Raw genomic sequence first — 27,674 nt, forward strand, 5'->3', positions numbered from 1 at the left:
TATCAACTGTGAACTCAATTCCGCTGTAGAGCGGTCTCATATCAAATAAGCAACGGAGCCATCCGCGCCGCTAGGCGGTGTTAGGCGGTACTGGGTGAACTCCGTACGGGATATGTAATGCACATCAAGTTATTAACTGCTGCCGGTTGGCTCGACGGCTATCTCCATCACTCTATCCACGACAAGGTGGTAACAACTATGCCGCAGTATTCCTTAACTTAAGAAATTCCCCTGGAAACTTTCTTATATGATGTGGACCTCTCTCGCTCTCGTACTCAACGTGTTGAGTTGACTGTTGGCTGTTGATGTGATATAAATACAAGTCTTGGTACGACTTAAGCATTGAATTCATGGCCAGATCGTTCACTTCATAAATCATAACTCTTTCATACCTGAGTAGTTTAACCAGCCTGATCTTCCGTATCAACCGTCACTACAAGCCCAAATTCACCATGCATTTCCAAGCGACGACTCTTTTTCTGGCCGCCGCTGTCATCTTCCAGGGTGTTTCAGCACAATTTTGCACTGGCCCTCCCGCAGACTGCAACTTCGAAAATGTAAGATCTTCAGGGGACACTTCTTGACACCGAGTAATGGCAAGAGCAGATGCTGATAGTTCGACTCAATACAGTGCAGAATCAACTATGCTGATCCTTGGGCGACCTGCAAGTCAAAGGTTCGTGCCTGCTTGAGAGCAGCTGGTCCCTCGAGATTCAGTCAAATCCTAAACGGCAATGAGCTTTCTGAGCTGACTTGTATATCAGTGCACTCCCAACTCGAGCCGCGATGCCGCGGTTTCTTGCTGCTCTGGATCGCTGTACTGCCCGGCATGATTAAAAGCACCATAATTCGGTAGAAGCAAATTGTGACAACATCAAGGGAGTGGAGCTTACGACTAGTTGCATCGAGCGCATTGGTGAGATCGCTTGTCTGTCTTTTGCCGTAGGTTGAGAACATAACTTCGGCATTTCAAATGTACATAGTGAGTTCTATCTTTACCTTGGTCGAAGGGGTAAACGTGAATTATCATAACGATTTCATACCTCTTGGTCAGTATGGGCCTGAAAATTGGCAACGTCATGTATCCTTCAACTGTGACTACCCGTGCCCGCCCCCACTTTAATTGGAACTCGAGAACTCGTCACCCACTAAAGTGGGTGCTGAACACCCAAATGATCAAAAATCCCTCAAACTTACCATCTACATCACCACTTCAATCACTAGCCACCACAATGGGCAAATTCAACCAACTTCAGGAATCTCGTATCCAAGAGGCTTTCCAATCGATTCGTCAAGATCCAACATTGAAACTCACAGCGGTTGCTGAGCTATATCAAATCCCACGCCAAACCTTGTATCGACGACTTCGAGGCACATCGTCTCTTGTGAATCGCCCTACACAAGGCACAAAGCTTTCCTGGGACCAAGAGAAGGCTCTGTGTCACTATATCGATTGAATGGACCATATGAACCTTGCTTTGAGACGAGAGCTCCTCATGGATGCTGCCAATCACCTACTAGCGAAGTCTCATACCTCCCTTGACCCCAAGAACCCAGATCCTCCATCAGTTGGCCTTATGTGGGCCAGTCGGTTCATTAAGAGGCATGGATACTTCTATACCAAGGAGAAGACCCTAGATATGGAGCGGAAGAAGTCTGAGGACGTGGAGGCCATCAACGCTTGGTTTCTGAAGTTCCATGAAGCTAACGGGCCCTCGCCAGGGTTTTCTCATATCCACACCCTCCGACCAAGAAAAAGTGGATATGCGGCGAGTACACGTCGTTAACCTAGTACTGGGGCAGGAATGGTCTTGTACAAATCAGAACATGTATGAGGGGCCTGTTTCGGCAGGCCGCCCTCTCCAGACATATCCGGCCTTAAGCCGCAAAATTCAAGAATGGAACTGGGGCACCAGCGGGAACCAGGGACAGATAGAACGCATAGTAGCCATAAGGCACGATTTGGAGGACGATTTGAACTGTATCTAGCAATAGTTATAGGGCGACGGCTCTCCACGCCATATACCCTTCGGGAGGTCGGCCGCAAGGGCGGCTGCGCCCTTGCCGCCACGGCGTTAAATATAACAAACAAAAAAAAATCCAGACGTATGGGATCCAAACAGCTGATATCTGGAATATGGATGAGACTGGCTTCCAAATAGGGTTGGCAAGGATAAGATGGTGATCACTAAGCGAAAGCGGGCTCATTACTTCGCTATTCCAACCAACAGAGAGTCAGCAACTGCAGTCGAAGCTATCTCTGCAGCTGGAGATTATATCCCTGCTTTCCTCATACTCAGCGGCGCTATTCATATGAGTAGATGGTATGAAATCAAAGATCTAGAGGCTGATACAGTAATCGGAGTCTCATCAACTGGCTATACGAATGACCAACTATCTCTGGATTGGATCAAACACTTTAATAAGCACTCAAGGACTCGCACCCAGGGGCAGAAGAGGCTTCTCCTGATCGATGGGTATGGCTCTCATCATACTGTTGAGTTCTTACAGTACTGCGAGGATCACAATATTAGGGAATTGATACACCGGCGTCGACCTTACACCGGCGTCGCTGTTCGACCTTTTGATTGGCTCAAAAAAAAACAATACCTCCCCATAAAGGCGGTGAGGGTGACTGCACTAACATGGCTATTCCTGCCCTCTTCTCTAACCTAAGCTCTGATTTGAGATTTCTAAAAGTACGTATTACAGCCTACTTATACCCCAGGTTTGTGAATCTCAAATAGGGACTATATAACCCCTCGAAAGGCCTATTACCTAACTACCTTTTACAACGTGGTTACAAAGGTTCATCGTCACTACAGACCATTTCCCACTGACTCCGTTTCCTCCGAACACTAGGCTACATCGGCCGTCCACTTACATGATTCCCTATTATCCTCCCCTTACCAAGAACACTAGACTAGCTCCTTATTTGTCGCTAGGATAAACTTAATATCTAACTTTAACTTGGCTAACTTGTCTCTTATGTAAGCTCAGCTAGCATCGACTTATTCTTACTCCCAGGTGGGCGGCCTCGCTTCTTACTACTTACGCCTTGGCTACTATAGGTAGTGCGGGCTTGTCTAGCTAACTGGCCCTCTACAGGTAAGGCTAGTTATGATAGGACAGGCTGCACTGTGTTCTTTGGCCTGCCGCGGAGGGATACAGCAATCTTAGGGTCAAGGATCCGGCGGTATAGATCTAAGGAAGACGTCTCTCGAAGACGCCACCGAGGGTATACCTCCCATTTACTAAAAGTAGCTAAATCTAACTTTTAGGAGTAGATCTTATAGCAGCATAGGATACCCAGCTCAATTAAAACAGTACAGTCTAGACCATAATCTCCAAGGGAGGCTAGGAATGGCCTCGTGCCAGACGGCATTGCCTTCTTTGCCAGCCGGTATTACTTCCCAATTAATACAAGACACTTCGAGGAAAACATCGTTCGAAGTTCGCCTAGGTACTCAAAGCGAGTACCTATATACTCCCGGCCTATAAGCACTTCATCCTCAGCACAAGCTTGCCTAAAGCGTATCTCCTGGTCACCAATCATATCCTACATAACATCAACAAGTCGATATAGGTAACTAAGACCATTTAAAAGATAACTCTTAATATTATTATTACTTAACTCAGTGCCAGAGGTAACGCGAACACCAAAGTTCTGGTATTTTCGGATAGAGCAGCGGGCCCACTGTACTCTTAAAGGTAGGTATATTGTGTGGAGGTACTAGAGGATTGGGCGTTGGTCGTTAAACTCTTTACAGAGCTTGGTCCAGGCTTTCTCAAAAGCGTACTCAGTCTCAGCAAAAACAACAAACTTCCACATCATAAGGACCCCACGATACATATGAGGGGGGGGCTCATCAACAGATATGTTGATATAGGCCTCATCCTCATTACTTAGCGTGGCCATTGCTTGTATTGGTAGCTGATATCCCTCGTCATCAGACCCACTGCTGTTACTGCTACAGCTGCGGTCCTTAACCCACTTCTGCTTAGCCCTGAGCATAACGTTAGAATTGATGTGGTGGATGCAGAGTTGTTGCTGAACGTCTGGGAACTGCTCATTCAGTGCAGCCTTCATCTACTTGTCGTAGTCTATAATAATAACAGTGGGGTAACGGACTGAGTGTTGGTCCATGAGTTGGCGGATTCCTGCTGAGAGAAACTGGAAACCCTCTAGTCTCTCGTTGTCGATAAGGCCAAACGCAGCGTTGTAAACAGATCCAAGGCAGGTCTGCCCAGTAGCTTAGAAGAGAGGGAGCTTAAAGCGATTGGTGTTGTAGGTATTGTCAAAGCTAATCACCTCAGGGAATCGCTTCCACATTTGGAGACAGTAGGGAAAGGTCCAGACAAGGCCAATAAGGCGGTTTGGCTCGGCGTCTGCCCATTTCACCACGTATGGGATGTCTCGCTCATCAAACAGCTTAATTAATGCTATAGTTAGCGAATATCCCGCTAGTTTCTCTCGGTTTATACGAGCCCTAACGTCATAGATATCTCGCTGGGTGAATAAGGAGTCTAGGAACTACTCCTAGACAACAGTACGCACATCGCAAGCCCGAATCCCAACTCGTCGGCTTGTAGTTTCAATGGCATCCTGAAGTAGCTGGGTAAGCCTACGATATAAAGGGTGTGCAGTAGCTTCAAGGCTAGGGCCATGATTATACTAACTGTGCTAGGGGTCTAGGTGATAACGTAAAAGCCACTTGCCCTCCTCTTAAGCCTCGGCAATAACTTGCCATTTACAACCGCATTTACGAGACTTGCGCTGTCGAATGCCAGCACCTTATGTAGGCCCAGGCTTGCCAAACCGATCACACTGGAAGGTATATCGAATAATTCGGCCCCGAGCTTTATGCCTATTCCGCTTTACAATGCCAAATCCATTAGCTCTTACAAAGATATTAACTCGGTCGAAGAGGGCATCATAGGTTTACTCTGGATCGCCAGGAATCGGTGGGTTTGGGATTTCGGTTATAGGAGGAGAGGAGGATTGGTTATTTAGAGTGTGGTAGGAGGCTGCAGTTCGGAAAGACGCTTCGCTTTGAGGGGAGGATTGCCGTAGGGGTGAATAGGGTGGTGGGTTGACTTGGGGACCCTATGTTTCTTACCATTGACGGACATACTCTTATTGTCGGAGGAGTGCCGTTATTAGCTGTTGATTAGTCCCAATAACCTGTAGAACAAGCTAAAGAGCACTATTGAACTGCTCTGTTGTAAGATGGGAAGGTTACTGGGACTATTCGTTGGGAGGAGAGGGGCTATGCTCTGGAGAAAGTCGTGGGAGAGTAGTCCGCTAGGTTTTTATTGTTCCTTTAGGGAAATGACGAGTAAGATATAGCGTAGGCTCTATACTAGGGTAATCGTATATAAGAGGTCGCGTGTCTTATAGTATATAGGCTGGGAGCTCGGTAATAAGGTCGCGCTGCCCTTGAGGATTACCAACTCCATAGAATTGGCTAACGCTAGGGCGGCTGCTTTCTAAGGAGGGAGATGATAGTGGTTGGCCAGATGATGGTGGGAGGCCGTACTCAAACAATGGTCGCTCTCGTATAGGGGGAGGTTTATTAGTAGGGGTATTGCTTTGAGATTGGCCTTGTGGAACATCTCTAACTCCAGTTATAGAAGCCATTATAAGTAAATAGCATAAGTCAGACTTAGAGGCTTGATGATGTAACCTTAGAGGAAAGGGAGCAAAGGAACAAAAAGGGTTGAGATACTTTATGGGTATCTGGCAGAATTTGATTGCACTAACAATGTTTTTTTGAGCCAATCAAAAGGTCGAACAGCGACGCCGGTGTAAGGTCGACGCCGGTGTATCAATTTGCGACGCCGGTATATCAATTCCCTAATATTATCCCCTTTGGCCTTCCTCCCCATTCAACTCATCTCCTCCAGCCCCTCGATGTTGTGGTGTTTCAACCTCTTAAGCATTACCACAGCTTAGCTGTTGATACAGTTGTTCGCGAGGGCTGTACTAGTATCACTAAGCTAGAGTTTCTCAGCTTCATCCAGTCTATCCGCAAACAGGCATTCAAGCGATGTACGATACTTTCAGCTTTTAGGAAGACTGGCCTTATTCCATACAACCCACAGGTAGTATTGGAGAAGGTTGCTGATCGAAGGGGGTCACTACCAACTACACCACCCAACAGATCGTCTCATTCGTCACCATTCAGCACTCCTATGAATATTAAAAAGCTCCAACGAGTTGCCAAGAGGCTCACAGAAGCCTCGGATATTATCAGCAATCAGATCCAAGAGCTGACTGGTGAGAGGTCACCCTTTGCCTATAACCCCAATCGCTTTATTAGAGGGGCTCCTACCCAGGGTTCTGAACTTATTCAGACTAAAAGGGACCTCTCAAGGACTCAATTAGCTGAAAAAGTACGTAAAGCACGTCGCCAGGCGAAGAATACCCAGCTACAAACAGGAGGAATTATCACTGTTCAAGATGGGCGAAGAATGGTCCAGCAGAGGCAAGACAACGAGTATGCAAAGGCACTAGGAGTCATCAAGACGGCGGAGCAGAAGATCCACCAAACCATCAAAAAGGGGGCTTTTGAGGCCGCGAAAAAGGCTAGGAGGATGAGAATTGACCGGCGATTGCAACTAATATATGTAATTAACTGTATAGGTGGTGGGCGTTACTTAAGGCGTGGGTAAAAGTATGAATAGTTACAATTGAATGATTTTTGATCATTTGGGTGTTCAGCACCCACTTTAGTGGGTGACGAGTTCTCGAGTTCCAATTAAAGTGGGAGCAGGCACGGGTACATGTATTGCAAACTTCCCTCTCGCCTAATTTTTCTTGGCATCTACTGTTAGTTCGATAGGTGGGCTACCACTAATATCCTTAACAGCTGAAAACCCTTTACCTCTCTCCTCCGGTGCCCTCCCGCGATAGCCTTATCCCATCGAGTGCTGAATGGCAACAGTACATCCAGTGAGGGGTAATAGCCACTCAGAGACCAGCCAAGCCTTTTTCCAACCAATCAAAAGGCCTAGTTTTCTAGTACCTCTTCCGTCTATATATTCTGGTTATGAAATAGGTACCAGCAATCTTCTGAGTTACAAATCGCAACCCCACACTGCTCACACCCTGACCTCGTCTTCTTCCTATGGGATCGTGAGTTTCCTGAGACTTCGCTAAGCGCCTTCTTTGGCCGATTACACGCAACGCAGGCGGAGGCGCTCTTCCGCGAGACCCTTATATGCTGTTGCCACGGAACAGAGTTATTTCTCGTATTGTCGGCTTCCGCTCGGGTACGTTGAAGGGGTTGAATACGCTGCCCCTTTCGAGGGATGGGGGCTCATATGGGCGTACGACCGCATTATCGCATCTCTCGGGTGTACAGTCAGCAGTACAGGCAGCGGCTAGGTCTTCGGGAAGTACGGCGACGTTGATACACGACCGTACCGACCCCTCGGAATCGCTAGAAGTCATCGCGACGTTTCATCACATAGGAAAATGTCGGTCTTGGTGGTGAAAATAGGGAGGAACCCATAGGGGTAAATGACGTACCGTCATGTATCGCTGTTGTGAGGGGGAAAAGTTGGGTAATAATTGGGGGGGGGGATGTACTGTTGCCATTCAGCACTCGATGGGATAGCCTCCGGCGGGCTCTGGACTATTGCTAGCCTCCTCGGCCGGCCGTAATAGAGGCTCTGGACCCCCTCCGGAATCGTCTCTAACCTCAAGGGCTAAACGCCGCCGCGGTACCGAGGCCTAGCCACCCCGGCCTAGCCTCGTAGGAAGCTAGCCTAACGCCTTTATAATAACCCTGTTGGAACAGCAAAGGCTGATAAGGAGTAATAGGCAGGTACCATGGGCTGGCTGGCACCTGCCCTGGGCGAAGTGGGACAACTGGCTTAGTCACCACGGCCGGATAAAGGTGGGGCAACCACCCAGGCCGTCACTACCTACTTCGACCGACTCCTGCCTACAATGTAAGATAGAAGAACAAAAAAAAGAAGAACAAGCAATAGGATCACCAACAGACGAGTGATAATTGCTACCAATATTTGTCGTATACGACCCCGTGAACCAACAAACCCCCTTAACGGCTAAAGGGCCCTCGATTATGACGAAGATAGCTATTAGAGCTATTCTTATCCCATCGGGTGCGGATGGATGTTACGAGCAGGACAAGGCAACCAACTGTGGCACAAAGCAAAAGCTTCGATAATGATGACTCCGGCATCATTGTTCCTTGTTCTGCATTATATAGCTACGCGCCCACAGTGACAAGTTGCGGCGGGCGTAACAATGGACGCCATTTTCGCCAAGCCCCAAAATACCCACTACTTATCCACTATTACCGCGCATTTAAAGGGGTACTTTGATGGTACGTCATTTATCCCTATGCTCTGTTACCTATTATCACCACTATTACTACCAATTTGATTGATGCTGTGATGTCTTCTAATGATTCTGATTCTGATGCTTCTATTACTTCTGTACGCAGCTGTATAGTAGTTGAGGTCCTTCCAGAAGACCTTACTGCTGCCTGCAATACAGACTGTACGCCCGAGCGCTGTGACGCAGCAACAGTCCGGCCCTGCGAACCTCCGGCTACCGAGCATGGTCTTCCGGGCTCCTTCCGGCCCTTTAACGTGCCGGCCACTCGAAGGACAACACGAAAGGGCTGCTTAGACTGTAATGTACCGTTATGTATTGATAGAGATTGCTGGTACCTCTGGCACACCCAAAATCTATAGAGATTGGAGGTACTAGAGATCTATTGGTTAACTTAAAGGGTTTCCAGGCTCTTATTGGCTCTACCCCGCCCTTGGCGAAAATGGCGTCCATCCGCACCCGATGGGATAGCTCTTAATAAAAGGGCTAAGTATTATAAAGGACGAAAGAATGTCTTTATAGCTATTATTTAGTTTATAAATAACGTAACTGTTACGCCCGCCGCAACTTGTCACTGTGGGCGCGTAGCTATATAATGCAGAACAAGGGACAATGATGACCGGAGTCATCATTATTGAAGCTTTTGCTTTGTGCCACAGTTGGTTGCCTTGACCTGCTCGTAACAAAGAAAAGGACGTAGAAGGGCTACTTAGACTATAATATAGCTTTATATGCCAAGGGAGATTACTAGTACCTATAGTATACTTAAAATATATAAGGAACAGAGGTACTGTTACCCTATTGGTTGACTCGACAGATTCACAAGTCCCTATTGGCTCTACCCCGCCCTTGGCAAAAATGGAGTTATCTGGCACTCGATGGGATACCCCTCGGGAGGTCGGCCGCAAGGGCGGCTGCGCCCTTGCCGCCACGGCGTTAAATACAACAACAACAACTACATGTATTGCCTGAAACTGGAACTTGCCGTGCTGGTTTCTGTGTATTGAGCTTTCGACTTCGGGAGGTCATTAGGAACAGGGAATTGCTGGTTCACCAAAGATCGACATGCACAGGGTCAAGAATCATACTCTGTTGGGTCCAATCAGAAACTCACGCCCTCATCTTCTTCTTCTCTGCTGAGCAGCAGACGCGCATCGATTCCTGATGCAAAACAGCTAACTTACCCACCCTCTCTCTGGATTGCAAAAAGATCAAAAGCAATGGTGCCTCGAGGGCGAATCGAACGCCCGATCTTCTCATGACGAACAACAGTACGAGTGAGACGCTTTACCACTGAGCCACCGAGGCAGGGAAACAAGATCATGGTTGGTGGTTCACAGATGCTGGCGGATCACCGCAGGACGACTAAGGCACACCGCCATTTTGAGTCTCACGATGCACCGACCGAGTTGTCGATGATGGTGTGGTGGTTGTCGAAACTCAATACGAGGGAAACTCTCTCATTTGTTGAGACAAAGATGTGTGAATGACTAACCTCCGCGCGGGTCGTCTCGACTTGCCGTTCCACGCGCGCGATACGTTTCGCCTTTCCCTCAGTTGGGACGGAAGAACTCGAGTGCCTGCGCGCGGGTGTAAGCACCAAAGAAATCTCACAGAATTGGTACGAGGAGGCAGTTTTCATAGGCTGGCATCAAGATAAAAGTATGAAGTTGCTCCTTGATTGTGCATCTGTCTAGCTTCAAAACACCTACCGGAATCGATGCGCGCGGGTCTGATACTGAGAACAAGCCACATCACCGAGCGATGCAGAATCCCTCTGACGTGGTCAAGCCAAGCGCCAAAAAAACGCCAGTGGTGACTATGAATCAACAGCATAAGAGCCGAAGTTGAGATATTCGGTTAGAAGAACGGAATCACAACCATCGGCTTCACAAGCTAGTTGACCTTTTGGCTATTCAGTGCACATGAAGTTTTGACATAATTTATAAAAGCCTGGTTCACTGTCGTTCCCGAGTACTTCCTGTCCTTAGCAAACATCCAAGCTGAAAATCAGAGGCATTGTAGAATTTTGCCAAGTTCAATCAACCCTCAGGCTTTCTGATTCTACATCTTTCAACTTGCCGATATGAGTGCCTTCAAGAAAGTTGCCGTCATTGCAACGAGTACCCGAACCCCACGCATCGGGACCAAGGTCGCAGAACTGGTGAAAGACACGATCACCGCAGACGCCACCAGCAGCGATATCGACTTGTCTCTCGTTGAAGTCGCCACATTCAACTTGCCTGTATTTGACGAGCAGATCATTCCCGCCCAGGTGCCAGCCGCGGGTAATTTTGCCCACGAGCACAGCAAAGTGTGGAGCAGCGAAATTGCCAAGTACGACGCCTACATCATCGTGGTTCCCGAGTACAACCGCGGCCTGTCTGGTGGCGCCAAGAACGCTATCGACTACTTGTACAACGAGTGGATTGTCAAGCCAATCTCCATCGTCAGCTACGGTATCATGGGTGGCAACTCGGCGTCGAGCAGGCTTAGAAGACCCTGGAGGGCATGAAGCTCCGGGTTGCGCCGATGCGACCGGCGCTTGCTTTTGCGGGTGGGGCCGGGCCGGATCTGGTGGCTGCGATGGGCCACGGCGAGATCGGTGAAGAGTCGCGGAAGAAGTGGGAGGCGGAATCGGAGACCATCCTGAAGGCCTTTGGGGAGTTGAAGGAGCTTCTTAATGCGCCAGCTCCGGCCAAGACTGAGCTTTAAGATAGACCTGGGCTTGCAGAGAGCACCACTGGTGCTCGTTGACGGTGGCGTAGAGAAACAAGCTTGATTTTTAGCTAACGTTAGTTAGAGTTAGTTCGCAAATTCCAGATCACCTAACCCAATTCACACGGTGGAACTCCACCTCGTAATATCGCTAAACCCCTGTCGACAGCATCGTGTTCCTTCGTGTTGGTCGAGCTATTGCTCTGCTGCCTATTTGAAAGTTACTGTGCCGCCTGGCTTTGCATTAGCCTGAAATTCTCGTCGCATCGACCATCGATTTGATCCTTCATTGCCCTTCGCCTTTTGTTCTGCATTTTCTCTCTTTTTCCACCTTGCGTCATTCTTCACCGACATTCGTTTTTTGTCCCTCATCGTTATGAGGACGTCCGCTCTCTTCGCGCTCGGTGGCGGCGCAATCGCTGTCTTAGCGCAAATTCATCTACCCTTCTCCCATCAACCTCAGCTGAAGGCCAGTGCCAATGTCGAAACTAGGGACTCGGCCGGCCGCCAATCTGTTTCTGTCACGGATGTTCACGTGACTGATTGGAATTATTTGGTCAACGCCACTGTCGGCACACCGCCACAAGATGTCTCCTTGAGAGTTTCTGTACAGGCTGAGCACACCTGGGTTCCCAACGCCAAGTATTGCGACTACTACAACTACAGCGACTATTATGATTCTACTTCTACGAGGAGCGCCTACTACATCGATTCGTACTCGTGCAAATACGGTGCTTTCCAGAGCAACGAGTCATCCACCTACGTCAATCCCGGCACCGAAGATTTCAGTACCAGGTACTCAGTTGGCCGAGCCCAGGGAGAATGGATTAGCGACACGTTATGCGTGGCTGGCAGCCAGATATCCAAAATGATCATGGGCTACGTTCAATCGGCAGATGTATTGATCGGTGTTCTGGGCCTGGGCTTCAACACCACCAGTGGTGCACAATCCACCGCCAGCCCGAGCAGCACCTCGAATTATCCTACTGTTCCTGAACGCTTGTTACAAGATGGCCTGATAAGCTCCCCTGCGTACAGTCTCTGGCTGGACGACGCGTCGGCCAAGTCTGGAAATCTTCTGCTGGGCGCAATCGATACCTCAAAGTTCGAAGGCCCTCTGATCCGCTTCTCAGTGCGCACAATATCGGAGTGGTCAACGAACAGGCGATTTGATACCTGGATTACGTCCTTCAATGGCAGCAAGTCGGATGTAGATGATCTACAGCCTCTTGGAGAATCTTCGAGCCAATCAACCGACCCATATGATACCTCGAATCTGGTCCTCCTCTCGCCAGATGCTGCTTTATCAGTGCTACCAGACGACATAGCCATAGCTCTCTGGGCTCTCGCTGGCGCTTCTTGGAATGATGATCTCGGCTACGCCATCATCCCCTGCGCGGCGGCGAATACCACCACGGGACGCCTGGCCGTCCAATTTTACGGATCGGACGGACCCGTCCTGAATGTAGCTATTGCGGACCTCGTGGTTTCTCAAGATGCTTGGTCTCATTCTGAGTGGTCTTGGGAGACCGAGTCGGCTTCCGAATACTGCCTGTTCGGGGTTTAGTCAGAAAACTCTACCTCAACATACACGTCTTCTTCCTACCTCTATAGCTTGGGCAGCGCATTCCTCAAGCATTCCTACATGGTCTTCGACCTTATCAATGAAGAGATTGCTATTGCAAAGACGAAATTCGGTAGCACCCAGACGGAGGACCTAGTTCCGTTCTCGGCCTATGGAGCCGAGATTCCCGCGTCGACAAGTGTTGTGCCGGAGTGGTGCTCATCTTCATCGTCTAACTGTAGAACAGGGGACTCGGGCTCGGGCTCCGGGGGCGGATCGTACGACGGTGGTACCACCTACATGGGCGATGGTTATTACCCTGGGCGTCTTCCTCTAGAGTCAAATCTAGCCATCGGTCTCAGTGTCGGCGTTTTCTGCACTCTGGTTTTGGGCATGTCTATCTGGGCCATCAGACGAGGCCGCCGCATCAGCAAGGCGCAGAAAGAGCTGGCTGAAAAGCAAGCCGACGTAGAACAAGGCGGCGATACACGGGTCGTGGATGGCGACGGCAATGGCAGAAACGTGGATCGAGAGGCCTCGCTTCCTCAACATCCGCCAGCTGCAGCGACTCGAGATCCTTCCGTGACCGATGCAGCTGCAGAGCAACGTGCTACTGAAACTGTGGGAACTGCCAAGTAAGAGCGAAGTGTATGACATACAAACTAAATGCAACCTGTAATTACCCCGGGCCATGTGCCACGGAGTGTGATCATTGAAACAATTCATTGCGCTTCTGCCTAAAAACTCTGATCCTTCGACGATACATACTGCCGAAATCTGGGGTTCATGTCAACTGCAACTAAAGTAACGTGCGGACCGATCCGACTTCCGTTTATGACGACCATGTCTACTTAGTTACTAGACATGGCGAGCTGAATAGCGATTCGGACAACTTGCACAACGTGGTAGGAGTCGCTTGATACCCAAATCTCAACTTACCCTGACGCTGAATGGTGGTTCGTTGCTTCTCGCAGATCCTCATCTAGGGAATCCGCTGCGTCGGTTTCCATTTGCAACGTTGCAGATCATATATAACTTCGAGTGAGCCTCATGGACATTGCAGATGGCATAGGAAACCTCGGGATCAACCGCCAATACCACCTTGCAATATGCAAGAAATCAGATGGCAGCTGCTCAGATGGTGTTAGCAACTAGAAGAAGTTCCTGAGGTAGCCGCTCTTGACGAAAGGGCGGAGCGGGTGATGTGCCGCTGCCGTCTTATCACATTTTCACCTTCCAGAAGGGAATAGTGAATTCCGTAGGATCTTTTCAGGGTGGTGTATCGAACGGGGTAACTCTATACCGAGTTTGGATATTCCGGTTGTGGTTTGGTCTCTCTTTTGACACTTTGTCTTGTCTAATTTGTCTCGGCAGTGCAAGTTGGCCAGAGGTATCAAAGACAACACCCACTTACTGGAATTTAAGGTCAACAGAAACACGTCACAAGTCTCTCCTATAATTCCGCTACCGCGATAAGAAAGAGACAGCTTTTGGGGATTCGCCAGAAACGAAGCATGTGCTCACATTGAGCCTGTCCCAAAGGGGCGATAAGCCCACGCAGCGGAGGGTCACATTCGGCCCCGACTCGGTCATTCGCCCTACATTGGCCAAATTGTAGGCACATGGCCATTCAAGGGTAGCTCCTGAAGAATGTCAGAGCTCAGCCAATCTCAACGACTCTTCTCGTTGTGCTAACAGAGGAAAGTCGGCTACCACCTGCATTAGCCCCGGCCCCTCACCTTGCTCCTAACCACTCACCGGGCACCATCACCAAATCCTCACCTTTGGTGTTGGCGCTCCCTTGACACACAGAATTCCATAGCGAATCTCCGAGCTGTTGCTTGCAACCAGTACTCTGGGTGGGTACGTTGAACTATGGTGTGCTAATGGTACATTGAGCGGCCAGCTTTGCAGGTCATCGCCAACTTCATTGCTACCACTCGAACGTGACAAACAGACGACGCGCTCAAATTATTTCACATGCACAAGCCAGCATACCAAAATTTTGTCCCAGAAGCGGATCTAAGGGGTCTTCATGCCCGAAAAAAATTGACAACCTCATTTGAAGACGAGTAACGTTTCGGTTGGAATGGGCCGGGTTTGCAAGTGACATCCAGACGACTGGATGCCAGGACTTGAACAATGACATTGTTGCTCGACGGCTGACTACTGTAGATAGCGTCTTGTCTAACATCGCCGGACACAACTAGTATAATATGATCAGTTGATCGCTTCATGTCCAGTGACGTGTACCTGACTTGCAGAGACATTCTCGTATTCACCCCTTTAGCAAGCTATTTAACGGATCAACTCATATCGCTTTCAAGATGAAGTTTCATCAATCATTAATCACCATGGGTGCCATACTCTCAACAGCTGTGCGCCCCTCGACGGCGGCGCCGACGAACATCACGGAGCGAGGTCTCCAGGGCTACACAAATGCAGTCTACTTCACTAACTGGTAAGTTTTGGTTGATTATAGGTAAAAGGGTTCTGCTAATCTCATTGAAGGGCTATTTACGGTCGCAATTACCAGCCCCAGAATCTTCCGGCATCGCAGATCACCAATGTTCTCTACGCCTTCATGAATCTTCGCGCGACGGGTGAAGTGTAAGTCAATTCGCAACTCGCCCTAGACGACTAGCGCAGGAACAGGCAAGCTAATATTCCAACCCACTCAAAGCTACGCCGCCGATACCTATGCCGATTTGGAGAAGCACTATCCCACCGATTGTAAGACCCATTGTTCATGGCTAGCCTAATACCGACTTATACTGACTCATTGTGACTATAGCATGGAACGATGTCGGCACTAACGCCTATGGCTGTGTCAAGCAGCTCTACCTGTTGAAGAAGGCCAACCGCCGCATGAAAGTCATGCTCAGCATCGGAGGCTGGACATGGTCAACCAACTTCCCCGCTGCCGCCAGCACGCCTGAGGGCCGAACCCTCTTTGCTCAGTCCTCGATCAAGCTCATGAAAGACTGGGGTTTTGACGGCATCGACATCGACTGGGAGTACCCAGCCGACGCCACTGAAGCAGCCAACATGGTTCTCCTGCTCCAGGCAGTCAGAAGCGAGCTGGACTCCTACGCCGCCCAGTACACTCCCGGCTATCACTACCTATTGACCATCGCCTCACCCGCCGGCCCCAGTCACTACAACGTCTTGAACCTTAAAGCAATTTCGGATGTCATTGACGCCTTCAACTTGATGGCTTACGACTATGCCGGCTCTTGGGATGCCAATAGCGGCCATCAAGCGAACTTGTACCCGAACCCCAGCAACCCTTCTTCGACTCCCTTCTCGACCGATGCCGCAGTCAACGATTACCTCGCAGCGGGCGTTCCAGCAGCAAAGATCGTTCTCGGCATGCCAATCTACGGACGCTCGTTCGAACAGACCAACGGCATCGGCCAGCCGTTCTCCGGCATCGGTAGCGGATCCTGGGAAAATGGGGTATGGGACTATAGGGCTCTTCCTCGAGCGGGCGCGACTGAGCTTTACGACGCCACGGCTGTTGCTTTCTACAGCTACGACTCAGCCGCCAAGGAGCTGATCTCTTACGATACCCCCGCTGTTGTGCGGACCAAGGTCTCCTACTTGACTGGCAAGGGTCTCGGTGGCTCCATGTTCTGGGAGGCGAGCGGTGACAGGATTGACAGTGGGAGTCTTCTGGCCACCAGCTTTAATGCGCTCGGTGGCACTGGCACCCAGGACCAGAGTCTTAACCAGTTGAGCTACCCTAACAGTCAGTACGACAACATCCGCGCGGGTGTACCGGGCGGTTGAAGCTGGAGCTTGAGATGTTGTAGCTCATGTCATTTCGGTCTTTTTTGTCACACGGTGTTTGGTGTAATGGGTTTTGGGCTACTTGGATTGTCCAGATGCCGGTTCAGCTTATGCACTTTTTCTTTTATCTGGGCTCGGATGTGGGCTTTTAGTTCTTTACTTCTCTTCTACTTAATATCTCAGACGATGATTCAATAACTTTTTTTCTCTCGATGACATCTGCTACAGTTCAGCTCACTCCATTCACCTCTGCTGTGTGTCTTATGCCAACAACATCGTGTCTCAACTCAGTTCTCCGTAGCCTTTCCTTCCTCATCCTCAATTTTCTGTCCATAGACAACGTGACTGAGAAGCTATTAGTACAGTCATGTAACCTCAAGGTTCTTTCAGCTTACTAGTTTAGATATGCGTGGAATGCACCGCTCTTCAACTCTTGGCGAACCTGGGCCAACAGCACCACCACCTCCTCCCTAGTCCATCCAAGAACACCAATGAACAGCTTCAAGGTGAATGCATCGAGACCCTCCAGAGTTTGAGCGAGGTTGCACCATCCTAAATCCTTATTGTGGGCGTCCTTAGCCCAAGGACCCAGAGGTATCTTGAAGTGCTGGTGGACAACATTCTTGAACGGCGCTTGGCGAACCCAGCCCTCCAGTTTGGGGCCTGGGGAGTCTTCGCGGCCCAGCTTCTTGCAAGCTTCGATGAACAGTCGATCCCAATTCATGATTGCATGCTCCTCCGTAAGTGTTCCGTCATCGCATGCGTAGAGCACACTCATGTCTTGGAACTCGGCCCAGCCCTTTGGCGCAAGATTTCTAGCGAGCAAACCGGTTATTCTAATCTGACCGAGGGAATAGGTGCGCATCATTGTGCAGCAGTGGTTGCCGCCTCTAAGGAAAGAGCTATTGAATGCCAGAAAACTCACTCGTATACTCTGTTGACGAGCTTTGGCCAGTCTGCGATAGATGCCGCCATGTATCGCGTGAAAATGAAGTCGTATTTGTTGCTGACAACCCATGCGCTTTCGACGTCATCAATCTCGAACTTGACATTTGGCGGCACCCTGGTTCCAAATTAGCCAAAGCCGTCTTTCCAATGACCAATGCTCTTACCATGCTGGTTGGATTGGGCTCAAGTCGTTTCCAAAAATCTACCATACTCTCAATGTCAGCCTCTTTCTCGCCACAGCGCTTGATATTTCATGCGCGTGTACCTCGGCATTCGGAAAGAGGTCGGCAATCTCGATGGCCCCTATTCGGTCACACTGATGGTTAATTCGGCGACGTAAAATTTCATCGGTCCCAAGAAAGCTTACAGATCCCAGTACCGGTTCCGACGTCGAGGATGCGGTGCGTCACCTCAGCCTTGATGGGGGCGAGGAAGAACTTGTTGCCGATGGTCTTGACAATCATCGTATGTGTCAAATCTAAGCGATCCATCTCTCTCTGACACAAATACAATGTCAGAAGCGACTAAGCGGAAGATTGGATTCATGTGCGGCGTTCTTACCTCATCATTTGGAAAGTTATATGCTGTTTACAACGCAGTATTGTTGTGTGAGCTGTGCTGGGTGTGCTACATGCGATCTTTGACTGGCCACTTACATCCTGCTCGGAAAGCATGATAGGTTCGCCCGTACTCTTCCGGATAGTCTACAACGCTTGATGTCAAAGATGCTGTATACGAAGAGCTAGAGATATGAGCCACGTTAGCCAATTGACCCAATCGGCCTGCCATCTTGAAGGGTGACAGGGTATCTAGCTGTTCTTTACATTCGGTCGTCGATAGTAGATGCATCATTGGCACTCTTGTCATCGTCAGCCACGATTTCTTTGCCCTCCTGGATACATGCTCAAGCAACTGACACTAGAGTTGTCATCTACTTCCAGCGGTGCTGCTGCGATCGAGACTCCACGCTGTGCTGATGAAACAGCAGGACCTGAACTTGGCTCGGCAAGGTTATTTGCTGTAGGTGATGCTAATCCAGACATTCTGGAAGTGTTTTCAAGTGCTAAAAACAACAAGAATACTAAATTGCCTATCGTTGCGTACTGGAAGGACGAGCTCAAGCCGAGAATCGAGGGTCTGAGTGATTTTGTGTCTTTCAAATCACCAAGGTCAAGAATGAACCCCGCAGCTTGGCGGCACAGCCCGTTGTTGGTCGTCCTGTTGGCCATTTCAACATGAGGCAATGTAAGAGGCCGGTCCTCGTCCGGACTGGGGGTCATGTGGGTTATCAGGTGCTCCATATGATAGCAAACAGGACATGTAATCTGACCTTCGGTCGATTTATGATCTTCAGTTGGTTGATAGTATGCAGTGAGAAAGAAAAGTGATTGGACAAAAAAAGACCTTACCCGTTGCAAGACCTGGCCGCTTTCTGTATTCGGAGCCGTATCACAAATGACAAAATGCTGCTTTGGAGTCTTATTGGATACATGAATCAGACATGGTCCACAACCTTGAGGACATGGGATTGACCCCGGCAGACTTCTCCGCGGTGAGATCTTTGTTGGCCCAGGCTAGTACAATAAGGGCAATGAACTCCTGCTTCTGAGATCGACGTAAAATTTTGGCATCACGAAAGGGACAAGAAAGTTGATCATTGAGATTGAGCCTCGCTTGGGCCTGTGGCTTGCATCCGCATGATCTGCTGCATCAAGTCAGATAATTATACTCAGCCAACTGGCTCATTGCAAAGGTAATGGCGATGTTTTAAGTTCAACCAAAAAATAATCGTGATAGACCAGTGGCCTGGATGGTAGCTCGAAGTGACGTACTCCGTATAGTTATGGGTATTGTGGCATTGGCTCACCTAAAGATCCTGAATACGTGCAGCCCCGGCCCCCGATCTTGCAAGGGCGTCTATCAACTTAAACACCAATTTCCCAAGATCACCACCTCGTGTTCATGTTGGATACCAATGTGATACAAGTAGTCTGCCATCTCTATTCTCTATGCCTACTTCGAACTCAGGGGAATTCTATTCACGCTAGTCATTTGCGCCTGGTGAATGAGACGGAGCTTGTGACTGTGATGTACCAGATTAGCTTCGTCTTGCAACTTTTTGGCCGGTTCGAGCCTTTGCTCCTTCCAATCGACCAGCTTAGCTCTGCATGTCCAGTTCGGTGCACAACTTCCCTCTCGCCTAATTTTTCTTGGCATCTACTGTTAATGTAATAAATGGGCTACCACCAAAATCCTTAATAGCTAAAAACCCTTTACCTCTCCTCCGGCGCCCTCCTGCGATGGCCTTGTAGCCTCCGGCGGGCTCTAGACCGTTGCCGGCCTCCTCGGCCGGCCCTGATCGAGGCTCTGGACCCTCTTCAGAGCCGCCCCTATCCTTAAGGGCTAAACGCCGCTGCGATACCGAGGCCTAGCTACTCCGGCCTAGCCTCGTGGGAAGCCAGCCCGACGCCCTAATAATAACCCCCTTAACGGCTAAGGGGCCCTCGATTATGACTGGTACAGTTACTGGAGCTGTTTTTATAGCTCTTAATGAAGAGGCTAAGCATTATAAAGCCCGAAAGGATGTCTTTATGGCTATTACTGTCAAGTTGGGGTTGTTGACGCAGGGTGGAAGCTCTCAGAGGCCAACTGCAGTTAGGGGTAGAATGATGAATTACTGAAATCTGCTCCTCCCCCGACGTGTACTCCCTGCGCTGTATATATATCTGAGCTGCTCCTTTGTTGCTTGGACTCCTTACTACCTCTAACTAGCCCCTTTCGGGAGGGCTCTGACAATTACTTAGTCTGTGGATAACGTGATCTCTTACTTTGAGGGGCCTAGGAAGTAGATTGTAAAAGAAGCTACAACCTATGTAATCTAAGCTTTGAAGAGGATTATGGGTAACGAGATTATGGCTCCGGCTCCGAGCCGGAAATGGACTGACGTAGTAGCCTCGGCTTTAACTATAGCCGTGGCCGTAGTCCCGACCCGTACCCGAATCTCTACCCGGCCCGAAGTCTAGACATAAGTCAAACCCCCCACTTCCTGGCACCCCCCTGTTTCTGGCACCACAAAAACGATGGGATCACAACCCGACCTCCTCATTACTATTAACTATTGATCCTCAACCACACCCACTACAATACAGCTGCCAGCCTCACTAGGGCATTCAGAGTCGCTGGATTCAGCCGTGATAACCTCCTTTTCACCCGCTTCGATTTGAGCCCGATGGATATCCCTGATGTTCGCGAACTTCGTGTTGGGATCGATTTGAACAGTCTTCCTCTTCCTCACTGCAGCGTTGGTAACTTGAGCCCTCAGGTGAGCTAGTTGCTGCTGGGCAGCTGCCAGTTGCCAGGCCTGCTCTGTGAAGCCTTTTTTCACCTTCCTGAATAGCAGCCGTTGAGTGCTGGTATCATTGTCGAGTTGGGTGTATAAGTGCAGTTGACCGCTGAGCTCTGCCAGCTTCCTGGGTGTCGACCAGACCACTGCAGAGGAGGCAGAATCCCATGGCTCAACAGGGGTAGTTTGTTGACCATTATGGCATCGCTTTCTGCCCTGACTAGTTGGTTTGGGTGTGGTGGGCTTAGCAGGAGGCTCAGGTAGTACCATAGGGTTCATCAGGGGCTTAACCATCGCCACAGGGTGTAGACCAGTCCACTTCCAACCACTTCTGATGTTCGAGACTGATAGACCAGCAAGTCGAGCCTTCTGGTAACAGTCCAGGAAGTTCCTTTTACCTATAATGGTAGAGTCGTTCCATTGAGACAAGTAACCGAGCTCCTTCCGATAGGCTGACTTAACAGGGCTGAAGACAGACTGGTCAAGAGGCTGGAGGACATGAGAGGAGTGTGGTGGTAAGAACAGTAAATGGATATTGTTAATATAGCAATTCCACATGAAGTCTGTCGTCGTATGACTCCCATGCCCATCCACAATCAGCAGTCGAGCCTCCCCCTCAGCCTCAGGCATAGTCTGTGGGATGAACACCTTCTCTAACCATTCAATGGCAGTTAAGTCTGTAGTCCAGCCATTATCTGTTGCTGTGAACTCCCACCCATCGTATGGAACGAGATGTAATGGAAACCACTGCTGTTGGACTGTCTTCCCCTTGAAAATGATAAGAGGACGAAGTGCCCTACCCAAGGCTGAGATACACTCAATGATAGAGAACCATGCCCTCGACCCAGGTTGTTTCTTGCGAACAGACGTCGTCTCAGCCATACCCAGCACTAACCCATTAGCTCCCTGACCCTCGAGGATGCCAGTCTCATCCATATTATATCTGTTGGCTGGTTTGATGTCCTTGATCTCAGGGATAGCGAGGAACTTAAACCAGTTCCTAATGACCTCAGTAGATGCCCCATTAACGCGTCTAGAATCGATAGAACGACTTCTCTGAACCTTAATGATAGGGTTCCTTCTCACAAAGGCATAGATCCAGCCTTTTCCCAGTGGTTTGGTATCCCCAGCAGCAGCCAGAACTCGCTCTGCGAATTCCTTCACCTGTTGGTGCGTTGGTGCGAGGCCCAGCGAAGCCTGAATGCGAACCCATTGTGCCAGCTTACTCTCCTGGTCAGGAGACAGCCTCTGCCAGTCAGCAAAAGCCACTTTCCTAGTCTGACCACCTTGGAGACGTAGTTGGAGGGTTGATCGTGGTATCCCATACTCCAATGAGGCTCTCTTTTGACTCTTGCCGTTTGAGATGTCCTCGAGAGCCTGACGAAGCTGATCTTCGGTATATTGAGGCATTAGATATAGAAGAAGGTATGTGCAAAAGATGAGCCCATTTGGACGCGAATTGAAAATGTTGTGATAAAAGGAGGTTGGGGGTGGGCATTGGGTTGTGGTGGATTTTCGCGTTTTTGTGGGTGCCAGAAACAGGGGGGTGCCAGGAAGTGGGGGGTTTGACTTAGAGTCTGACGGAGACCCGGGCCTAGGCTCTATCCAAACCGAAGGAGGACCTCCGGGTCTTTACCCGTATCCTAGAAGAGGGCCTAGCGGCTGCTAGGAAGCACGCCCCCTTTGCCCTACGCCGGATAGTCTGCCAGGCCCTTAGGCTCTAGCTAGCAGATATCCCACATATCTACTATATTATAACTGGCTACTCACTAAGACCACTGAATAAGCAGGTCCAGTAAGCCCTCCTTGCAAATAAATAGGAATTAGCAGAGTATCTTAGAGCTTATAAGGTTGAGACCCTTATTAAGTGGTTTACTTATGTCGTCCTACGTTACTTTGCTAAGATATGGACTCTTGATAGTAACGCCCTTAACCCAGCTACTCTAGTAGAAGATGAGGTCCTTACCTAAATAGGACGTAAACCTACCCGGGCCTACCCCCCCTACCCAGCCAACCTACCCTAGCTACCTCAAGCAGCAGGGCTCAGCGGGTGGCGCAGAAGCCTGATTACAACGTTATTAATGCCTACACCCACCTCGACCTCGACTCAGAGCAGTAGGCTCAGGCCAGCCTCCCCACGGGCACTACGAGTCGCCCAGTGTAACGTGGGGAAGAGAAGCCCAGCTCATACAGCTCTCCTAGAGCTCTGCTGGGCGGATCAGATCGATATAGTACTGATCCAGGAGCCCTGGATAGGCTATAGAGATAAGATGCAAATCAACACACACCCAGGCTATAACTCTTATATCCTAGTTGACTTCTGGAACAACAGAGATACAAGACCTAGGGTTATGACCTATATACGCAAGAGTCTAAGACTACAAATACAGCAACAAAGGCCTACCCAAACGAGAGATATCTTATGGGTTAAGGCTGGCAACTTCACTATTATCAACGTATATAGGCCGCCAGGTGAGCCGACAAACCACACGACTACTGCTATCCTAGGATACTATCCGCCAGAAAGAGCCCTTATAGCAGGGGACTTTAACGCCCGCCACCCTACCTGGGAACCAGGCTCCCCTAGCCGGAATCGGGGGGACGATATTGCAGAGTGGGCTGAAGGCTACGATCTTTCGTTTATTGGGGAGGTTGGGGTCCCTACCCATACTCATAGGCATACCCTCGACCTAGCATTCTCAAATATCCCCTTTGCTGAGGCTTATATTAGCCCACACCTGCACCCAGGGGCTGACCACCAAGCTATCACAACAACTATCCCTATAGGCAAGGCCCAGGAACAGAAACGCCAGACTGGCCACCTCTCAGTCCCAGAGTCAGCCCTACCCCGACTTATCGACCTAGTAAGAGCTGGATCCTCAGCCTTACCTACCCTAGGGGAAGTACCTAGTCCAGCAGAGCTGGACACTCTAGCTACCCAACTAGTCAGCCTCTTCTATACAGCTATTCAAGCTGTAGGTAAGAGACGGACAAATCAGGGTAGGGGAGCCCCCTGGTGGACGGAAGAGTGTGCAGAAGCCCACCGAGCTGCTATCGAGGCTAGGCGCCAGCAGGCCCAGGAACCTGGGCTAGTTATACCTCCCCCCATCCTAGAGGAGCAAAAGATCTTCTTAACAACTGTTAGAAGGGCAAAACGCGCTTACTGGACTACTAAGATCGAAGGGGCTAAGACAGACCAAGACCTATATAAGATAGTAGGCTGGCGGAAGGCTGGCTTAGCTGTTAAAGGCCCGCCTCTTATAGTGGAAGGTCAGACAATCGACAACAGCTACGATAAAGCCCAGGCCCTACGAAAGGCCTTACTAGAGAGATTTAACGCTACAGACGACTTACCTGGGGACCCTTTCGCTATCCCAGTAGTTGCACGGCGTCTAATGCCCTGGCAGGATGTGGTCAGCATGGAAGAAGTACGCCAGGCTACTCTAACAAAGACTACAACCCCTGGGATTGACGGGATTACTACAAAGTTACTACAACACACCTGGGAATCAGTAGCTAGGCCTATACAGCAGCTCTTCCAGGCCTGTATTCAAGTAGGCCACTTCCCTCGACCGTTCCGTAAAGCAGAAGTTGTCATGATCCAGAAGCCAGGGAAAACAGACTTCTCGAAGACTGGGTATTGGCGTCCGATATCCCTTTTATCCTGCTTAGGTAAAGGCCTAGAGCGGCTAATAGCAAAAAGGATGGCCTACCTTACTATCCTAGAAGGGGTTGCTAGCCCACAGCAGGTTGGAGCACTACCAGGCAGGGCTGCAGTCGACCTAACAGCCTGTCTGACCCACGAGATCGAGAGGGCTCTAGACTCAGGGCTCACTGCAACTCTTGTGACAATGGACGTTAAAGGGGCTTTTGACTCTGTCCTAAGAAACCGACTTATTATCAGGCTACGACAGCAGGGCTGGCCTAGTCATCTGATTAGGCTGATCTTCACCTTTACCTCTAGCCGAGCAGCCCGGGTCAGGCTAGAGGATACAACTACAGAGGATTTCCCTCTATCCTGTGGGCTACCACAAGGCTCCCCACTATCCCCTATTCTCTTTTTACTATATTTAGCGGATATCCTAGCCGACGATCAAGAGCTACGGTTTGGCTATGCGGATGTTATAGGCTTAGTAGCTACTAGCCCGTCGCTAGAAGGAAATGCTATAGCCCTAGGCCAAAGATCACTCATATCCTTAACTGGGGCACTGATAACAAGGTTGCTTTTGACCCAGCTAAGTGTGAGGCAGTCCACTTCAGCAGGAAATATAACCAGACAAAAGACCTACCAGATATACAGGCGACGGGCCTAACTATTAAGGCCTCAACTAAGCCTGTACGATGGCTAGGAGTCTGGTTCGACAAGAGACTCACCTTCCGTCACCATGTCGAAACTAAGGTGGCAGCGGCAAAGAAGGTAGCCCAGTTCCTACGGCACCTAACAAATACCAAAGGGGGACTCCCAGCAGCCGCAGTACGACAAGCGGTTATTGCCTGTGTCCTTCCAACAGCCTTGTATGGAGTTGAGACCTGGTATGCGGGCCTAACCAAACCAGCCCTAAACAGCGGCACCAATACTAGCAGTAGCACTGCTTTACAGATACCTACAGTTGGTACAGGACAGAAGGGCCTGGCCCGTAGACTTAGCAAAGTTATTACAGCAGCAGCAAGGGCTATCCTGCCTGTCTGGAGAACCACACCGACCAGTAGCCTCATCCGAGACGCTGGCCTTCCCACAGCAGAGGTAGCCCTCGAAGCAGCGCGACTACGCTTCGCTATAAGCCTGCAGAAGGTTGACCAACAGCATCCCTTGGTCCCAAGGCTGCTGCAGTCAGGGCGGCAACAGACCAGGCTTCAAAGAACAGCTTGCCTTTTACCTAAGTGTCCAAGGCCAGCGCTCCTACAGCCGCAATACCTCCCAGGGTCCTATGACCCTATAGTTACACAGACGAAGGAAGTAGCAGCTAGGATCTTCCAGGCCTGGCTCAAGACTGTGCCAGGTCAGCATACAGTCGTATACTCAGACGGCTCCAAAGCTCCTGACGGGGCTACAGGGTTCGGCTTTGTTATCTACCGCAACAATAAACGTATAGCCCAGGGCTGCGGCCGTCTCGGCTTAGCAGAAGTATTTGATGGTGAGGCGGAGGGGGCGAGGGCTGGGCTCCGACGGGCCCTTCAGACCTCCCAAGGCCAGCCTATACACATCTGCATCGACAATACCAGCGTTATTCAGGGGATTCGCGGTAAGGTCCCAGACTCCTCACAAGCGGCCTTCCTTGAGATCCAGGAGGTAGCTAGGATACACGATATACAAACCCATTGGTCTCCTGGGCACCAAGGTATTAAAGGAAACGAAGAAGCAGACAGCCTAGCTAAGGAGGGAACAACTCTACCAGTCCTTAGGGGCCAACTAGCTACTCTATCAGGTATCAAGTGGCTTGCTAAAGAGCAGCCAAGACGCCAATATAGACGATGGTGGAAACAAGAGGCAACTCCCCGCTATACCCAACTAGGGCTCAAGGCTACCCTTGCTTGCCCTCCTGAACTTGGCCTCCCTAGGGCTGCCCTTCATCACCTCCTCGCGGCACGGTCAGGCCACGGGGACTTTGAACAATATCACCAACGCTTTAGCCACACAGAAGCACTACTCACCTGCTCCTGTGGATGGGTTAAGGAGGCAGACCATCTAGTCTACTGCCGAAAGACCCTACTGAGGAGGCAACAGTGGCCCACCCTCTACCCCTACAGCCGCCAGGAGCCCGTAGGACCTATAGGGTCCCTCGATCGCTACTTCAAGGGGCTAATCACTGACTCTGAAGGCTTCCAGGCCTTCCTCTGCGTGACAGACTTCTTCCAGAAGATCTGCCCGCGGTACTAGGAGATAGGTCATAACCTATCCTCCAAACGACAAACTACCTCTATTAAGAAACCAGATGGTTATAACGGAACTAGGGCACCTGTCAGAGCCCTCCCGGATAGGGGCTAGTAAGAGGTAGTAAGGAGTCCAAGCAACAAAGGAACAGCTCAGATATATATACAGCGCAGGGAGTACACGTCGAGGGAGGAGCAGACTTCAGTAATTCATCATTCTACCCCTAACTGCAGTTGGCCTCTGAGAGCTTCCACCCTGCGTCAACATCCCAACTTGACAGCACCAGTGGGAACTAGGGATGGATAGAACACATAGTAGCTCACGAGCAAGATTTGGAGGACGTCAGGATACGGCGTGTACTATATAGTATATAGCTAGAGCCTGCGACCCTTCACGCCACATACCCTTCGGGAGGTCTGCCGCAAGGGCGGCTGCGCCCTTGCCGCCATGGCGTTAAATAGAACAACAACAACAACAACACCTCAAGAGGTGGGCCAGGGGAAGTATACTAGTTCCATGAGTTACACCAGACACTCGTTGTCTAAGTCTCATAGCGATATTTGTATGTAACTTTGGGGTTTGCCCGCTTTCCTATCCTAAGCCATGGCCATCTTCTTCGTGGGCCATCGAATTTTAGAAACGGATTGGCGCCACGCCTACCATTGACATCAACAGGCTGTTGGTCAACGCAGTATAATTGGTCACTAATCAAAAAATAGACACCAATGCCATTGCTTGCGAGGGATTTTGAAGTGATTTGTTACAGTATATACTGATAGCATCGAATGAGCCTTCACAGTCAATGCTCTGAAGTGATCTGAGAAGACATGAAGTCTTCATCCAGGAAGTTATCTCTGTGCGGTCACGCGGTTTTTCAACAGACCGAAAGTCCGTAGCAAGGGTAACCCTTTATTGCTGTCGATGTAAGAAGACTAAAGTATAGTGTGGGTGTCGGATTGGAAGCCCAATTCGACCGTGAGTAAGGGTAGAGCAGGGGCCACCTCGACGGTCTACCCAACCTCCGGTTGAAATCTCCCTTCTACTCCTTAGGCAGAATCAATCAATACAG

The 27,674-nt window shown here is 49.9% G+C and overlaps 5 protein-coding genes and 1 non-coding gene across 6 annotated transcripts; 4 read left to right on the top strand and 2 right to left on the bottom strand.

Moving 5' to 3' along the window:
- Window positions 1-452: 452 nt before the first annotated feature.
- On the top strand, window positions 453-833 carry BDP81DRAFT_391428 (uncharacterized protein; the record flags this gene model as incomplete). Its single annotated transcript, XM_060587545.1, has 3 exons — window positions 453-557; window positions 632-676; window positions 765-833. 3 exons carry the CDS (start codon window positions 453-455, stop codon window positions 831-833), a joined length of 219 nt encoding a protein of 72 aa, XP_060447914.1.
- Window positions 834-9,592: 8,759 nt separating this feature from the next.
- BDP81DRAFT_t112 lies at window positions 9,593-9,676 on the bottom strand. The gene has a single exon. It is a non-coding gene; the product is annotated as a tRNA-Thr (tRNA).
- A 365-nt stretch (window positions 9,677-10,041) lies between these two features.
- BDP81DRAFT_420743 (flavoprotein-like protein) lies at window positions 10,042-11,058 on the top strand. Its single transcript, XM_060589869.1, has one exon. The coding sequence runs from the start codon at window positions 10,455-10,457 to the stop codon at window positions 10,881-10,883; it is 429 nt and encodes a 142-aa protein (XP_060447915.1). The 5' UTR covers window positions 10,042-10,454; the 3' UTR covers window positions 10,884-11,058.
- Window positions 11,059-11,379: 321 nt separating this feature from the next.
- BDP81DRAFT_368862 (aspartic peptidase domain-containing protein) lies at window positions 11,380-13,289 on the top strand (the record flags this gene model as incomplete). Its single annotated transcript, XM_060586572.1, has 2 exons — window positions 11,380-12,652; window positions 12,701-13,289. The coding sequence occupies exons 1-2, from the start codon at window positions 11,463-11,465 to the stop codon at window positions 13,287-13,289; spliced, it is 1,779 nt and encodes a 592-aa protein (XP_060447916.1). The 5' UTR covers window positions 11,380-11,462.
- Window positions 13,290-15,004: 1,715 nt separating this feature from the next.
- Window positions 15,005-16,442, top strand: BDP81DRAFT_391431 (family 18 glycosyl hydrolase; the record flags this gene model as incomplete). Its single annotated transcript, XM_060587546.1, has 4 exons — window positions 15,005-15,111; window positions 15,162-15,260; window positions 15,334-15,383; window positions 15,445-16,442. 4 exons carry the CDS (start codon window positions 15,005-15,007, stop codon window positions 16,440-16,442), a joined length of 1,254 nt encoding a protein of 417 aa, XP_060447917.1.
- Window positions 16,443-16,729: 287 nt separating this feature from the next.
- On the bottom strand, window positions 16,730-18,270 carry BDP81DRAFT_314068 (TAM domain methyltransferase; the record flags this gene model as incomplete). The annotated part of the gene is made up of 9 exons (XM_060583960.1): window positions 16,730-16,787; window positions 16,838-17,257; window positions 17,368-17,505; window positions 17,555-17,592; window positions 17,656-17,693; window positions 17,758-17,887; window positions 17,952-17,974; window positions 18,047-18,132; window positions 18,215-18,270. Coding segments are annotated over 9 exons (987 nt in total), but the record flags the coding sequence as incomplete, so codon positions are not given.
- Window positions 18,271-27,674: the final 9,404 nt, after the last annotated feature.

The sequence above is a fragment of the Colletotrichum phormii genome (assembly GCF_030913505.1).
Source record: "Colletotrichum phormii strain CBS 102054 chromosome Unknown BDP81scaffold_5, whole genome shotgun sequence".
NCBI lineage: Eukaryota > Fungi > Ascomycota > Sordariomycetes > Glomerellales > Glomerellaceae > Colletotrichum > Colletotrichum phormii.

Excerpts from the sequence above, each read along its gene's own strand:
- BDP81DRAFT_420743 (XM_060589869.1), top strand. The coding sequence starts at position 10,455 with ATGAGTGCCTTCAAGAAAGTTGCCGTCATTGCAACGAGTACCCGAACC.